We start from the raw sequence: 16,246 nt of genomic DNA on the forward strand, positions 1-16,246 counted from the left end.
GCCAAGAATCTTAACAAAACCTTCCCAGACACTTTTTTCGAAGGAAATGTAAAATTGGAAGGTACTTGTTGGAACTGAATTGAATTGACTGCTACAGGAATCAACAAATTACGGCAAGTAGAAATTAAAATCATAATGCAGGCTAATTTTGGGTTCTGACCAGGTAAGAGCTGGACAGGATAATGTCCTGCTTTATCTTCTGCAGAAATGGACTCTGCCCACAGGCTGCTGTGGGCAGGTGTTGAATGGGATAAGAGATGATGACTAAATCAAGTTAGTGGGGTGGTGCAGTGACTGGCACCATCTTATGTGGATTGCAGGTGCTGTTACAGGCCTGCTACAGCCCAGAAGATTGAGGTTTGGTTTTGTTGTTTGTTTTTTCTTTTCCCAGGAAAGCATATTTTTGGTTACTGTTGCCCATAGTGGGAAACTGATTCACCACTCAGGTAGGAATTGGCTGTGTCATCGTCTCTTTCAAGTTAAAGTGCAACCTGGGACATGGCAGAGGGTTTCCTCTGCCCCGAGCAGACTAGCACGAAATCCAAAACACTGATTTTTATTTTTTCTTTATTCATAAGTAATGTCCTTGAAAGAAGGTGTACAAACCCCACAAAAAAAGCAGCAAATCACTATCGCTCCCCTCTTGCCCAGGACCCCTCTTGTCGATGGACTCAGAAAAACCCCATGTCCCATTTGGGCTCTTCCCATCCAATAAACTCCACAAGAGCTGTTAGCCAAGCGCAGCCCCATGAGTGAAGAAAACAGTTGTAGAAAATCCACAGAATTTGGTAAGTTTAAATCTCCTAGAAAAGTCACTTTAAAAAAAAGGGATGATGGAAGAAGAGCTCTGGGTCTCCCTGGGAACAGAAGGAATAAGTCAGCTGTTGCCAAATTTTAAGCTTGTTTTTTTTTCATCATTTGACAAGGGTTTATGTTTTCCCAGTTCTGGGATGCAAAGCAAAGACTATTTCCTCTCTAACCACAAATAAAATCAATGTGACTTTAGCACCAAAACCAGTTGTTAGTCATTTAGTAATCAGAATACAAGAGCAACATTATGTATGCTGGGAAGAAACATTAAAAGTCTGTGGGTATCACTTACGTGGTAATGAGCTCTGTCAGTCATTTCCCTCTTCTGTAAAACAAAAAGATAATTACAGTGTTAATAGGGTGTGGTATAAAACTGAAAGTCTTGGGTATGTTTTACAGGTTTGTTTTCAAAAAGGGAGAAAATTGAAAACAGGATGAGAAGAAAGCCCCATGCCTGTGAAAGCTAGTATGGGTCTGTTTGGGCTCCTGCCTTGTTCTCTGTCAATTTTCTGCCTGCTGCTGGCTCTCCATCCCTATGAAGCAGTGTGATGACTGTGCCAGGAAAGAAGCCACCATCCTCCCAAATCATAGAATCATAGAATTAACTGGGTTGGAAGAGACCTCCGAGATCATCAAGTCCAACCCTTGATCCAACCCCACTGTGATTATTAGATCATGGCATTCAGTGCCACATCAGCCAATAACAGCAAGGAGCTGTGTGGTGGAAACACTGCAGCAGGACAGGGCCCCAGAGCTCAGCCCTAGCTGTCTTTACCTTTATTTTCCACTTTGAAATCAGATGGAAGGAGGTTGTCCTGCCGGTTCCCCAGCACAAAGGCCAGGAAGGACAGTATGAGAGCGTCGAGGATGCCAATGATGCAGAGGATGTAGGCCCAGCGCACAGTGCAGGCGCCCAGCGTGTATTTGTCTGTCTTGTCCCCACACAGGCGCTTCACCTCGCTCGAGTCCCAGCCATCAGGGTAGATCAGGCAGCCGATCATTAGCCCAGTAGCTGCAGCGAGAGGGACACAAGTTGCCATTGGGGGACATTACAGTGACCACAAGTTGCCTCCTGAGCTGATACTGGGAGGTGGAGGGAGCATGGCTGCAAACATAGTGCTAGAAACAGATAAGGTACTAGAGACTGGCTTGCCAGGCTTAAAGAGGCTCTGTGACTGCCCATCACTTTGGGCTCTGCTCCATTCCACAGCTGGGGAGGAGCAGGATACAACATGCTGCCTTCCCCCGAGTCAAGGACTGCTGCACCAGCATCTCTGATCACTGTGTTGCCCAGGCAACATCTCTCCCGCCTCTCCTCATGCATCCCTGGCCATGTCACTTCAAAGGAATGTTTTCTCCAAACAAAACTGGAATGGGTTTAGTCTGTGCAAGATGGAGAACCTTCCTAGCATCCTGCGAGCAGCTGATTTCAGCTTAGGGTTTGCTAAGGTAGAGCTGGTGTCAGCAGCAGCTTTGCGGGCAGATTAATTCTGCTTGTTCAGCTGTGGTGGTTCCAGCCCAGTCACAGCACATCAGCTCCTCCTGTAACTGCTCTCAGCGCACCCATGACCTCAACAGTTGATCCAGCCTGGCCCCAGGGCCCTCAGCATATCACCTTTGCAGCTTTGCCACAAGAGTTGCAACAACCTTGGTGCTGGCAGGCTGTTGAAGGGCAGCTCCTGCCTCAAAACCTTAGAAGTACAGTTTTTTCCCTCCCCATATGCTCAGAAAAACTGTTGTATTTACTGGACAGGAAGAGTGACCAGGCTTGGGAAAAGAGACAAGTTCATCTATAAGGTTTTGGAACATGATTAACAGAGGCCTTTCACATCCTCCACTGTTATCTTGGTGCAGAGCATGGAAGCAACTGGTGTTTTATGTGTTTTGGTGCAGATGCAGGGCTGTTCCTGACTCCTCTCACACAAGAAACAACCCCATAGTGGGACCTCTGGACAAGCAGATGTTTGTCCCAGCCCCTCATGGACATTTGCAGCCTCCTGCAGCAGTGAGATGCATCTTGCTCCACACCAGTGCCTCTTCTCTGTCACTGGGTGCTCAGTAAACCAGAAAACACTTTTGAGGCAGTTGCTTTGTCCTTTGCCAATGTTTTTTTTTTCCTTGTATTGAGGACAAGCAAGCAGCAAGGTGAGCAGGCAGCTCCTTGGTCTGCAGGGAAGATTTCACTGAAAAGCAGTTGGTTTATTCTGTATTTAATTAATCTTCCCTGTAACTAACTGAGAGGAGAGGAACAGAGAAATGGGGAAAGCTGGAATGAAGTAATTTCTGTGAAAATGCACCCTAGTGCACAGCAAAGGCCAGGAAGTGAATCCTCTCTAAGCCTGCCCCCTTTGTAAAATAATTCTTAAAATGCAGCAGCACCTGACCAGTTCCACCTGTGACATTTCTCTTCCCCCATCCAGAACAAAAAAAAAAAAAAAAATACAGGTAAAAGCCCCAAATACCACAGCAAAGCCTTTCCCTACTTCAACTCAGCTCCCCAGCATGCTGAGCTGCCCCAAGCCTCTTATCTAAATCTTTGCTTGAGCTCTCTTCTTTAGCTGGGAGCTGGAGAAACCCTGATGGACATCCCACAGGGTGTCAGCTGGGCTGTTTCTTCCGTGGGAGCTGTGGCATGAAAGATTCAGGAGCAGCAAAGGGCTGGGTTGGGTTTCAGATGAGGCTTTGATCGAAAACAGGAGCTGGGTTACCAGGTGTCTCAAGTGCATTGGGAGAGAGAGGGGGAAGACTGGAGACCCACAGGGATGAGCAGAAAAGTAGGAAAATGCAAATGATGGTACCAAGTCATAGTCAGTTTCCTCCTCCTGTTCCCTCTTCCTAGTACATTATTCCCTGAGCTCACGAAGTTATTAAAATAGCCCAGCAAATGTTATCACTGTCTCCCTGTTTAAATCCTGCAGGATTCCAAACACAGCAGAGAGCTCTATGCCACAGCCCTGCGGAGTTTTTGTGCTCTTGAACTGATACTCCAAAGCCACAACGTCACTGCACGGTGGGGCTGAGCAGGAGCACTGGCTGGAGGGAAGCTCCTCCAGGTAAGTGGAGCCTAGCCGGGGCCGGGCCCTAGGTGCCATGCAGTTTTGCTGCAGCAGCAGCACCCAGGGGACGCATCGTCCAACATGCAGTGAGTCTGCTGTGTCTCAGCTGCTGACAGGCTTTACTGACCACAAACTCCACACTGGTAACCAGTAAGGGAGAGCAAATGGCACGAAGGTAACACAGGTGTCTCTTTACAGGCCAGCCCCGTTCCCAGCAGGGTCGAGGTGGGGGCAGAAAGGGAAAAGCGGCTCTAGTCGGATCACGGGCAGCCCCCAGCCCCTCCCGTGCATCGCCTGCCCCAGCCCTGCTCACCTGCTGCCAGCTGCATCCAGGCACACACTTTATAGACGGTGGCTGCGTTACAGAAGAAGAAGAGGCTAAAGCAGAGGATGGAGCCAATTATGAGGAAGGTGGATATGCCTACGAAGAACATGGCAGTTTTGAAGGCACTGGAGGGGATGGTGCCGAAGTCGAGGGGGCTGCCCTTACAGATGAGCTCCCCGGTGAGCGCGTTGCCGATGCAGTAGGAGAAGAGGCCGAAGTAGCCGGCCTGCGGCGTGTCGATGCTGTCGCCGATCCAGTACGGCTGGATGAAGGTCACCACCATCAGGATGGAGAAGCAGAGGGTGAAGAGGGCCCAGAGCACTCCCATGGCCCGCGCATTCCTCACGTAGTTGGTATGGTAGATCCGGGCTGCTTCCTGAGCCGGCAGCAGCTTGGACATGGCGGGGCCCTGGCCCCAGCCCCGGCCCCGCTCCCCGGGCGCCCGGCCCGGCCCCGCCCGCCCGGCAGCGGCGGCGGTGAGACCTCCCCCACACCCTCAACGAGCCGGGGAGGACCCGGGAGGAGCCGGCACGACCCCCGCCCCCTTAGCCGGGGAGGGCGCGGCAGGAGGCAGGCGGCGCGGTTGCGGGATGCGCTCCCAGCATGGGCCCCCGGAATGTGCCCCGAGGGTGTCCTGTGTCCTTGGAATACTTTCTCGGGATTTGTCCTTTGCCTCCACCGCATGCCCTACCATGCACCCTGGGATAAGCCAAATATCCCCAGTGTGGACTCTAGGATCTGCCCTGGGACACACCTTGGGCTGTGCACCAGAGTGCACCCTGTGCCCTACTGTGCGCTCAGGGGTGCACTCTTTCCCCCGCCGTGCCCCTCAGTAACGTGTTATGTGCCCTGCAATGTGCCATGCACACCCAGGATGTGTGGCAGGATGTGCTGGGCTTCACTGTGCAGCCCTGGATGTGTCCCAGGATGTGCCACATGCCCCAGGATGCATGTTGGGATGTGTCTTGCCCCCCAGCATGTGCCCCAGAATGTACCAAGGGCTGTGCCGTTAGCCTTGGGATGCCATCGGGCTCTGCTGTGTGCCCCAGGATATGTCCCAAATTCTGTGCATCTTTGGCTACTCCCTTCTGGCCTCCCAGGCCATGTCACAAGGGTCTTCCCCCACTGGTGGGGAGTACATAGGGTGTTGCATCACTGGGGTGGTGGACCGCAGGCCCTTTGATCCCCCCACTGTAGCCTAAAATTCGCTCTTAAAGAAACTTCTAAGACTTAATTTGTGAGTTTTAGAAGCCAGGCATTCTTTATTACACAGTGCTGTATAATCACAGCACTGCCCTGGGAATCAGTTCACCAAAGTGCACACAGCAGTATCTTCACTACAGCTTATATGTCAGCATCACATGATTATTCATATTTCATTCCATGCATTCTTGTCGCATATTTATGACATCTCTCAATGCTTTTTAGCATGCATACATATCCTTATAAGGTCTCTGAGGGGCTTCATCGGTGATGCCTGTTGGTTATGTCTAGAACCCCCAAAGTTCTAAGGAAGTGCCTGCCTTATGAACTTCTTTAAGGCAATACACCTGGTTATAGAGGAACTGGGTGTTGCTTGGCTGGCTGCCTCAGTTCCCTTCTTCATTGTTTCTTGACTTTGCTTGGTTAGTCACTTTAAATCACTTGGCTCAGCTATATGTAGTTTCTGTGGTACAGTCCATTGTAAAAACTGTTAGTTCTTGTTACATCTCAAAACTCAGATATCACCATCAGCTCCAGGGCTGCCTGGGGCTGCAGGCAGGAAGGGGACCATCCCCACAGTTTCACTGCGGAAAGGGAAATGGCTCATCCTGCTACAAGGACACACCAAGGTGTCAGCCAGCACCTGTGGCAGGGCCAGGTCTCTGACCAATCCCCATGTCCTGCTGCCAGAGGAGCATGGGCAGCTCTAGAGCCTGCCCTGACAGGTTGCAGGCACTTGCAGCCACCTTGGGATCTCTCTCCAGGAGCCACATGTGCCTCACATCCCGAGAGACCACACAGGTTCAGCTCCTGTCATGAGGACTGGATGCCAGCTGCCAGTGTAACAGCCATAGCCAGCGTCAGCGTCAGCCTCGGCATCATCCTTGTAGCTGTCAAAGGTCAGAGCTGCCTGGCCATTAATCGTTGCTGAGAACAGCCAAGCCACTTCAGGCATGAAAAGCTGTGCTGTTCCCAGGGCTGTTTTCCTTTCATCAGCTGCAGCCCCCAAGCACTTAAACATAGAGCAAATATTTGGCAGGGCAGGGTGAGGTTCTGGCCCATGGGTTGGGGACCTTGGTGAGCTCTGGAGCACTGAGAAAGGCCAGCAGGATGCTTGCAGGGGGCTGAGCTCTCTCTTGTATGCTTAGGTTTCTTGGCCTTTGTGATCATACCATCTGAGTGATGGAGGATCTGGTGACGGGCACTTTCTCATGGAACAGAGCTCCTGCCGTGGCGCCAGCCCTCACTTTGCCTATGAACAAACCCCCAGCAGTGCCCAGCAAGGAGGGCATTTCGGAGAGCTCCAGCTCCACAGCTCGCTGCTGCCAAGGTGAGGGAGAGGAGGGAGGACTGGAAGCACAGGAGTGCCATTACTTTGCATTCGCTTTGGCCAAAGGAGCCGCCAAAGGGCAGGTTGACATTGCCAGCGAGGGACAGTCACCCGGGAACGGGAGCTGGTAGCACTGGCAGCACAGGCATCACAAGGAAACCCTGCCCTGGGCAGTGCAGCACTGCTGGAATGCCACGAGTTGAGGTGTGATAGGAGCAGCCACGTCAGCTGATTGGAGACACCAGCTATAAAGCACTTGCCGGCCCCATGGTGGAGGCACAAGGGAGCCCACCATGGCCAACATGGTGCCTGCCTGCCTGCTCCTGGCCCTGATGCTCCTGGCCCCAGCCCTGTCAGCACAGCAGCAGCGAGGGCTCATCTTCAACTTGGTAAGAGGAGACTAATCATGATCCTGACACTGTGGGGGTTGCTCCAAGTGCTGCAGTGGGGCACACAGTGCATGGAGGGTTGGAGGTGTCTGCAGTGTTTTGACCTCTGGCAGCAGCTATGTGGGGGACCCCCAGGATAATGGATGTAGACAGCAAGAGCAAAACTTATTGTGTCTGGGAAAACTGAGGCAGGTGGGGATGACATGCTGGGTTTTCCAGAGTTGTGAGGGATCTTGGAGCCCGGAAAAGCAGCTGTGTAAAGTAATAGGGAAGTCATAGAGTGGATGAGACTGAAGCTCTCAGCTGCCTGAGCCAGCCAGAACTCCCACCCTAGGTGGCTCACAGAGACTGGGGAGGGAAGACACTTTCCTGTGGTGTCTCAGCCCTGCTCCCATGAACCCCACAAAAATAGCACTTCAGTGGCTGGCATTTTGGGCCAGACTGAGGAAATGGGGCATACTGGGAGACTCAGGCATACTGAAAGGCAGAGCTGGTGTTTGACAACCACTCAACCCCCCTGGGCCTACAGCTAGGGAGGGATCAAAGCGGGACAGAGAGGGATCTGGTGCTCAGGCCCTGCCTTGTCATGCAGGAGATTGGGGAGCTGTGCCTGCAGAGTGCCCAGTGCAAGAGCGGCTGCTGCCACCGGGTCAGTGGCCTCAGCCTTGCTCGATGTGCACCGAAAGCAGCCGAGTTTCAGGAATGCTCCCCAAAGGTACGTGCTTTCCTGCTCCCAGGGGTGGCTGGGGATGGGGCCACATCCCCCACCCTGTGTCTTGGTTCTCTGCAGAGCATCTATGGGGTCTACTACAAGTGTCCCTGTGAGAGCGGCTTGACCTGTGACGCTGATAAGACCATCGTGGGCTCCATTACCAACAGTGACTTCGGTGTCTGCAAGGACCCCCGGGGCTTCTACAGATGGTGGTGAAGAAAGAGATTCCCTGGAACCTATGCCCCTGCCACCTTGCCTTTCCCTTTCCTAGGAATGCCTGTGGGAGAATTTGAGTAAAGAGCAGCTTCTGCTGAGCTGCAGGCCAGCGTTTTCACTCGGCGCAGGCCCCCTGCATGGGGACAACAGGGCCAGAAGGTCCTGGAAAAAGCCACAGGGACATGATAGCTTTACCTATATGTGTGTGCAATTGTATAATAATCTGTCTAGGTCAGCAGAGAGCCATGGGGTGAGCTCTACTCAGGGGGAGTGTAAGCAAAGGGGGTGCAGGGGACAGGAAGATGCAGCAGCCCCAGGATATGAGGGAGCTACTTTGGTTGTGCTGGACTTGTTTTATTTCCTGCTGTGGCTGCTCTGGTTGGAAGCATTTCCTATGAAAGGTTTGTTGCCAGAGAAGAGGAACTTGCAGGGGGTGTTGAAGCTGTGGGTGCCCAGGGTGTTTGGTGGTCATGTCCACCTCCCATGTCTTGCCACACTACAGGCTCGGGATGACCATGCCTGCACCTCCTCAGGGTGAACAGATGTGGCCAGGAGGTGAGAGGTCAGCGAGGTGGGAGTCCTCCCTGAAAAAGACCTTGTATGGGCAGCAGTTGTACATGCCATGGGAGACCCCCGTGCAGCACCTCCATCAGTATCTTGTAGAGTATCTTCTCTGGCTGCAAGATATGCAGGAGTTTGGGGAATTCAGGATGGACCTGGGGAGAGACGGTGCTGGGAGCAGCCCTGGCTTGCAATGGTGTGGCAAATCCGCTAAGCCCTGACCCCAGCAGAGCTGTGCCCTGGGCAGGGTAGCCTGCAGGGTGTGATGCCCAGCTTGGAGTAAGCATTTTGGGCATGGGGAGGGAGCACAGATGTACTACAGCAAGATGAGGAAGAGGAGGCAGCCATCTGGCAGAGTTGAGGAGGGAGCAGGAGATGAAGGGGTCATCAGAGAGGGTGTTCTTAGCTTCTCAGATGCAGATTTTACCCATGTTTTTCCATCCATGGGGGCACAGCAACCATCAGGCACCCACAGTGCCACTTGCCACTGTCCCAAGCGGCTCTGCAGCAGGTGGGGAGGCCACAAAGACTGGAGGCCATTCCTCGCAGCTGAGAAGGTGCTGCAGGAAACTTTTTTTCCAGGACAAGGGTGACTGGCAGCTTGAGGATCTGAACCTGCAGAAGAACCAGGGACACATCTGGATGTGTGGCACAGCTTGGAGGGTCCCCAGTGTGGGCAGGGGAATGGGGGGGGCTGCTTGGGGACCTTCTGGTCCCTGAAAGTTTGGCTCGGCAGAGCTGCAAGAGGAGAAAATTCTGACCTGGATTTTAGTTTTAAACTTGTGGCGGGTGGTTAAAGCTTTGAGAGTCTTGTTCTCATCGTAGTGGTGGCCCTGGCAAGAGGCCACCAGGTCCATGTCTTCATCAGTGCAGGATGAGGTGTGGAGTAAGGAGCTGATGGGGATGGGCACAGGAACAGCAGCCCCTCTCCTGTAGCAGAGGCATGGCCAGCTCCAGGCAGAGCAAGGGCGGAGGGGATATGGGACACAGGGGTCTCTCCATGGACTTGCTGTTTCTGTGTGTTCCTCAGCCCCACATGCCATTCCACAACAGTGGAGAGCACCCCAGAGAGCTGCCATTACCCAGGACACACACTGGAGATACTAGGAGCCCTGTCTGCCCAGTGCTAGCCTTGTCCGGGGTTGTATGTGCCTGTCAGGGGCAGGATGTGACCAACGCCCAGCTGTGGCCATGCCAGGACAGGCAGAGGGCAGCCACACCATGTCCATAGCCAGGGCTCCCAGCTCTGGGGACCTCCCAGCTCTGGGGACCTCCCAGCCCAGCAGAGATCTCCCAGCCCCAGGGGCAGCTCAGCTTTGGGGCTGCCTGAAATGCACATAACCCCACAGCCCTGACACTCTTTGAGTCCTGCATTAGGGGTTTCCCTGGAAGGAGAGAGGGGATAGTACTGGGAGGGGGCAGCCTGGACTAATCTCTGGCATATTCGATGCTCTTTTTGTGGTGTCTCCTTTTTTTGGGGTGTATCTATAATGGCAGAAGGAGCATGGGAGCACCAGAAAGGTGGGAAGGAGGTAGCTGTGCTGAGGTGGTAGACACATGAACCCCCCCGCCCCCCATTTCAGCCCTATATTTACTGATGAAGCTGCAGTTTTATTTTGGCAGCTCTCAGGTGGTAAATATTGGCTTAAACCAAAAACCAGACACCTGACAAACACAGGAAGGGGCCCCTGGCACGTGTGGGGTACTGCCAGTCCTGGGGACAGGGGGACCCCACACTAGGGTGGGGGCAATCTAAATTGGGAAGGGGGATATGAGCAGGGCATCCTTGTGCAGGCAGGTTTTGCTGCAGCAAGGTTCCTTGTGCAGGGACACGTGGGAGATGTAGCGCCCCAGCAGGGACCTTACTTCACCCTGGGTAATGGAGAGGAACAAGCATTGGGTTACTCCTTCCTCCCTCTGTGCTTTGCATGGGGTTTAACTCTCCTTGGTTAAAAAGCAATGAGGAGTATGAGACTGAAGGGATGTTGGGGTGGAGGGCAGCCCAAGACCCTCCCCAGCCTCACCCCATCATCAGGATTGCACCTCACTGTCAAACCCCATCCCCTCCTGTTCACCCATGGGGTGCCCCACTTACCAGGGAGGTGTGTGGAACATTTTGCCGCCTGAGTGTCCACCCCTCCTGCCTCCCTGGTGCTCCCCCGCCTGGCCTAGCTGTTGTTACTCGAGGGTACAGGATGTTCTCGCTCAGCCGAGCTCCTCTCCCCCCTCTCTCCCCCTTTTCTGCCAGCCCTTGTCCTTCACCTCTTCTCTGCACTGCTTTAACTCTGTTTTTTTCCCAAAACATCACCTTTTCCTCTTCCTCTTCTTCCTCTTCTTCATTTCTTTTTAATTTCTGCACAGATGCACTGATGCTCCTTCTCTGCCCCTCCCAGGGAGTCCCTGCGCCTTCAATTCACTGCATCTCCAGTGGTGTGTCCACACAATGCCCAGCTTTGCAGACATCCCCAGCAGATATGCCTTATTCCCAACCTTGCAAAACACTCCAAGAAAGTGTGTGTTGAGCTGCCCCTGGCCCCCATAGTGGACTTCAGACAGGCAGCAGCCCTGTAGCATCCAGCTTGGGGCAGTGATTTTGGCAGGAGGGAAGACCCCAGGCACAACCTAATTCCATGACCTCCTTCCCCCTCCAGTACACCCCAGTTTGCTGCAGAGTGGTGTGATGATGGGCCTAATCCTGCAGCTGGGCCAGAGGGGCTCCTGGGATTTAGGTTGGAGGGCACTGGGGATGCCTGTGCTTTCAGAGAGGCTTGGGTTTCTTGTGCCTGAGGGGTTGCCCAGAAGCATCTGGGAGTGCACAAAGGTGTTTGGGGGTGCACAGAGGTATCTGGGGCTGCCTGCTTGCTCTTGGTTCTGCGTTTTGTTTCCCACTCTACATGCTTTTTTCCCCTAGTGTCAGTTGGGGCATGGCAAAGCAGTGACTGGTGCAATCCAGGGGGCCAGTGGCCCCTCCAGGGTATCCCAAGGTGACTTTTGGCTGGAGGTGGCCACTATGTGCGCAAGGCAGAAGCTGTGGGGATGAATCATGTCCTTGCAGGGTGTGGGATGCCCCAGCCAGCACCAGGGGCTTGGGGAATCCTAAATCCTCAGTCTGCCCCCACAATCCTGTGCTGACGTGGAACACTTCAACCTGTGTCTGCAGCAGCAAAGTCCCCATGGCAGGTCCAAGTCATGAGGCACAATGGGGATAGGGGGGCCTAATCCTGTGACTCCCACAACTCCCAATTGGATGTTCCTAAATCTGAGCCAGGTTTTCACTGTCCCACTCTGCTCTCTTGTATCCCTCCCTAGCTGTGGGCCCAGGGAATTTGGGTGGGTATCGAACACCAGCTCTGCCTTTCAGCTCAGGCTCAGCACCACTGCCAGCATGCCTGAGAGATGGCTTTAGGATGAAGCCGATGAGAAGCCACTCTTCAAGCTCTCTCTGGAGAAAAAGCAACCTTTCTAGCAAAAAATCATTAAAAGTTCTGTTTTGCCTCTTGAGAAAACCAATTGTTGATGTTTTTCCCTGGAGTTGGAACAGGGAAGGACCTGAGGGAAGGGCAGGGACCTGCTCCAGGCAAACCACAGCCCCCAGGGTCCCAAAACCTGGTGTGAAGATCTCCGTCTCTCCTCCATCCTTGGGGTTGGCTTTGGGGCTGGAAGTAGGGTCTCTTGAGGAGGCTCCCCCATCCCAGAGCAGCAGCCCAGGGCTGAGGACTGCCCAGCTTAGGGTAGTAGTGGAGGTTGCAAGTGGGACATGGGGGATGCAGAGGTGGCCCTGGAGGACATCCAGGCAGCCCCCACACCTCCATGAGCCTCTCGTGATGTTTTCCAGCTGGGCACAAGTGGAAAAATCCTCAGATTGAATAATTTGCGCTGCTGGAAGAATTAATTAGTGCAATACAGGGATGTGGGGAGGGCAAGGGGGGGGGGGGGCTGATGAGCTGCCTCAGCCTGGTGAGAGCTCGACACTAGGTGCTTTGCAACAGCCACTTTGTGGGGGTGGTGTTAAGCTGGGATCCCCCTTGATGAGTCTTTTTAGCATTAAATTTCCTGAAATGAGGGTGAGCTGGGCTGAGGAAGTTGGCCAGCCCCACACGTGGGAGGGGAGATACTGGGGCATGACATTGCTGGGGATGCACTCTGGGGAATGCACTCTGGGGAATGCTGAAAGGGGTGTTAGGGGTGATGCTGGGGGTTGGTGCTGGGTGTGATGCCAGGGGCATTGCTGGGGGGAACGCTGGGGGAATGAAGGGGTGATGATGGGCGCCACACCGGTCTTCACCAGCCAGGGGGCCCGAGCGAGACCAGCCGCTTGGAAGCCCCACAGTGGCCCTGCCCGGCCGCCTCCCTCTCCCTCCCCCCCCCCCTCCCCCCCACGCTCCCGCCGCTGAGTCAGGCTGTTCCTGGAGCTCCCGCGGCCGGTACATCGCGTCCCCACGCCGAGCCCTGGCACCACGCCCGCCCGCCCGGATCTGCTCCCGGTAGGGGCAGGGCCCGGCCCGGTCCCGGCGGCTCCTCCGGGCTCCTGGGCTGCGGCTCCCGGGAGTGGTGGGGCTGCGGCCGAGGCCGAAAGCCCCGGGAACTGCCGACGGGGCGTGGGGGGACGCAGCCTTAGCACTGGCCGAGGAATGCTTGTGCATATCCCTGCCGAGTGTGCCCGCAGGCGGGTCTCCCCAGGCACCTAGCAAGCACTAGGGCACCCGCGGGGGATCTCCCCGGAATGTTTTTGGGCCTCAGATCCCTCTAGCAGGAGCATCTCCACTGCCGGGCACAGCCTGCCTGCTGAGCGTCCTCGAGGGTACTGCAGCCCAAGAGGGTACTGCAGCCCAAGAGGGTACTGCACCCTTCGCCACTCCCGCACCCAACTCAGAAGAGAGGTGCCAGCCTGCACCCTCCCACCCTGACACCCCCGTTCGAGAGGGGCGGGCGAAGAGCCCCAGCCAGCCCCAGCCATCCGCCCTCCCCGGCGGAGGCTGGTACAGTTCGTTACGTCCAGACCGGAATGTACTTTGTGTTGGAAGTGGCCACCAGCCAGGACGGCAAAGCCGGACTTTATTTATCTCCCCTACTCTGGGCCTCGCTGCATCCTGCCCTTACTTGTGTGGGGCTAGATCTCCAGCAGGGCTAGGGGAGCCCTGGACTCTGCTCAGCCCTCATCTGCTCATTGCCAGCTGGGGAGGACAGGGATTTTCCCCCTTTCCTCAGAAGATAAATAATCTGGGAAAATGTTTGTGTCCTTTCAGCTTGTAAAAGCTGTCCCTGGTGTCTGGAAAGAAGTGTCATAGGGAAGATGGGGATGCAGGAATGGATCCAGCTCCAGCAAAGCCTCTGGCTGGAGGTGCTCCTGTCTGCTGGCAGAGGGTTTTTTGCAACGAGACCAGGATTTGAATCACAATCTGGTAATTTATGGATTGGAAATACATGTAGAATGAGCCAGCCCTAGTTGTGCTGCAGAAGGGAGCAGGATCAAGCCTGTGATGGAGTCAGGGCTGCTCTGGTGGTCCCCATGTGTGTGGGGTATGTCTTGTCCCCACTACTGCTAAAAATTCATTGTAGGAGCCATGAGTCCAGGCTAAGAGAGGGACTGTGTTGCAGCCTCAGAAGGGATCGGAGGGATTGCCCCAGGCTGGGTCTGGCCAGTCATTCCGTGACTACACACAGAATCCCTCCTGTGGCCTTTCCAGTAGGAAGATTTTGGGGGAAATTTAATACAGAAAGCAGTTTTCCAGCTGCTTTGCAACCCCGGGTCAAGTATCCTCATACCAAATGAGTGGTCTTGCACTACTGCCTCCATCCCCCCATGCCCTCATGTCCCCCCTACCTGTCCATTCCTGCTGCCAGTGCAGCTGCACCTACAGCCAGCAGCGAGGACACAGTGTTCTCCTGTACTCTGCTGCCTGTTGTGCAACACTCGGCTGCACCTCCCATAAACACACAACTTCCCATGACCACGACACCAGGCTCCTGCCACACTGCACCCCTCTGCCTGGGACAAACTAGGCCCTTGGAGGGGTGCACATACAGGGGGTGCAGGTGGGCAAAGCCATCAGGCTGCAAAAAACTGCTTTAATCCCCCAAATGGGCAATGGGAATCTGGGTACTGGGGGGGAACGATGGATTTGATCCCCCTGGGAAGGGAGCATCTTGCATGGGTCACCTGGCCCAGGACCATCAATTTGTGCTGCCACACACAAAAGGAAACTGGGAGAAAACCCATTTCTTCCACTCTCCAAGGCTTGAGAGATTGACTGATGTAGCTCTTAACTGTGAAGCTGAGGTGGAAGGACTCCTCTCCTCCTCATGCTCTCGAGGCAGATTAACATTGGTTATTTTTAGCAGAAGACAAGGATGAATAAAAATATCCCCTGTTATTTTTTAATTTTTTTCTCTTTCAGGAACTGCTGCTCTTACCGCACACAAGGTGCTTGGGAGCAGCACAAGGCAGGGCAGGTTTCTTGGCTTTGCTCCCTTGTTCCAGTGCAGGGCAAGACTTTCCCCCAGACTCCCTGTCCTTTTGTGGCTGGGCACAGGGCTGGGGCACGACATATGAAGCCAGCTGGACAGTGAGGGGGAACAAGCAGTACCTCTGGCAGCCGCTCAAAAGCTGGACAGGATTATTTATGGAATAGATTTCCTCCAGGTTGTGTTACAGGGATGGGGGTGAACAGGGCAGACCCCAGCACTGGACAAATGGGGGATTTTGGACATCTCACCACCCAAGAAAGCAGAGTGAGCTGAGGGGTCCAGTGCTGATATAGCAATGTTTTGGAACATGTCTTTAAAAAAGCAGCTCTGGTGCTTTCTTCCCATGTGTTTTGTGTGATTTTTTGGATGCAAACAAATTAACCATTTTCGTAAGGTTTGCAAGGACAAAGCAGGCTGAACACCCTCAATGCTGCCATGGGATTTTTCAGGGCCTGGGTGTTATTTCAGGGACTTAACAGAATTAAGCTATGTGGTTTCCTAATATTGCAAACACACAATATTTTTTTTTTTTTTTGGTAAATGGAAATGTTTAAAACCAAAATACAAGATTCACCTGAGTTATTTTAGAGAGGGAAAAATGAAATGTTGTGAAAACTTTTTTTTTTCCCCTAAAGTGTGCTTTAACTCTGTATTTCTGATAAGTGACATCAGTGTCTAAATTACAGCTGGGGAATCGAACTCAGCATACAGAGCAGACCTGTAAGAAAGCACCTGCCAAGGCAGTGCTGTCTTCAGCTTGACCCTAGGGATTTTATTGGATTAACATGTGGGAATCAGGGTGCAGGTTGGGAGCTGCGGGCACTCGTTTCAACACAAACCTGGTAAAACTAGACACTTCATAAAATACTCAGAGATGCCCCATTTTAAATCTGTCCCCAACATTTTTTTGCACTTCTTTGCTCAGGCGCTGCAATTAGCTGAACGTTGACAAGCAGCGATGAGATGCTTAATTGCAAATGTGCATTATTTCTAATCTCGAGGGGTATTTTGAGGCAGCTTTTAACAAAAACCTTATCTCCTTCATATCGAATTGGAACATTTCTGCATATCCCAGAAGCCAGTGAGTTGTCCAAACCCACGTCTCTCTGTCCCTAACTGCGGAGACAAATTCTTCGCTCTCTAGCGCGGAATTTCCCATTACAAACCCCGAGGAGC

At 53.5% G+C, this 16,246-nt stretch overlaps 2 protein-coding genes across 3 annotated transcripts in view; one reads left to right on the top strand and one right to left on the bottom strand.

Moving 5' to 3' along the window:
* LHFPL5 (LHFPL tetraspan subfamily member 5) overlaps positions 1-4,591 on the bottom strand; it is a 44,050-nt gene extending 39,459 nt beyond the window's left edge. Inside the window, exons 1-4 of one of the 2 annotated variants that reach the window (XM_050326903.1) lie at positions 4,180-4,591; positions 1,586-1,822; positions 1,103-1,135; positions 551-857 (exon numbers count right to left, since the gene is read on the bottom strand). In XM_050326903.1, coding sequence (XP_050182860.1) covers positions 1,119-1,135; positions 1,586-1,822; positions 4,180-4,591 — 666 coding nt within the window. In that variant the 3' untranslated portion in view covers positions 551-857; positions 1,103-1,118. Of the gene's footprint in view, positions 1-550; positions 858-1,102; positions 1,136-1,585; positions 1,823-4,179 lie in introns of those variants that run through there. The other variant, XM_050326904.1, reaches the window with a different exon arrangement.
* Positions 4,592-4,622: 31 nt separating this feature from the next.
* On the top strand, positions 4,623-12,273 carry CLPS (colipase). The gene is made up of 3 exons (XM_050326905.1): positions 4,623-7,113; positions 7,706-7,828; positions 7,904-12,273. Exons 1-3 carry the CDS (start codon positions 7,018-7,020, stop codon positions 8,039-8,041), a joined length of 357 nt encoding a protein of 118 aa, XP_050182862.1. The 5' UTR covers positions 4,623-7,017; the 3' UTR covers positions 8,042-12,273.
* The last annotated feature ends 3,973 nt before the right edge of the window (positions 12,274-16,246 follow it).

This window comes from Myiozetetes cayanensis, unplaced genomic scaffold (genome assembly GCF_022539395.1).
Source record: "Myiozetetes cayanensis isolate MyiCay16 unplaced genomic scaffold, myiCay2020 scf32, whole genome shotgun sequence".
Lineage (NCBI taxonomy): Eukaryota > Metazoa > Chordata > Aves > Passeriformes > Tyrannidae > Myiozetetes > Myiozetetes cayanensis.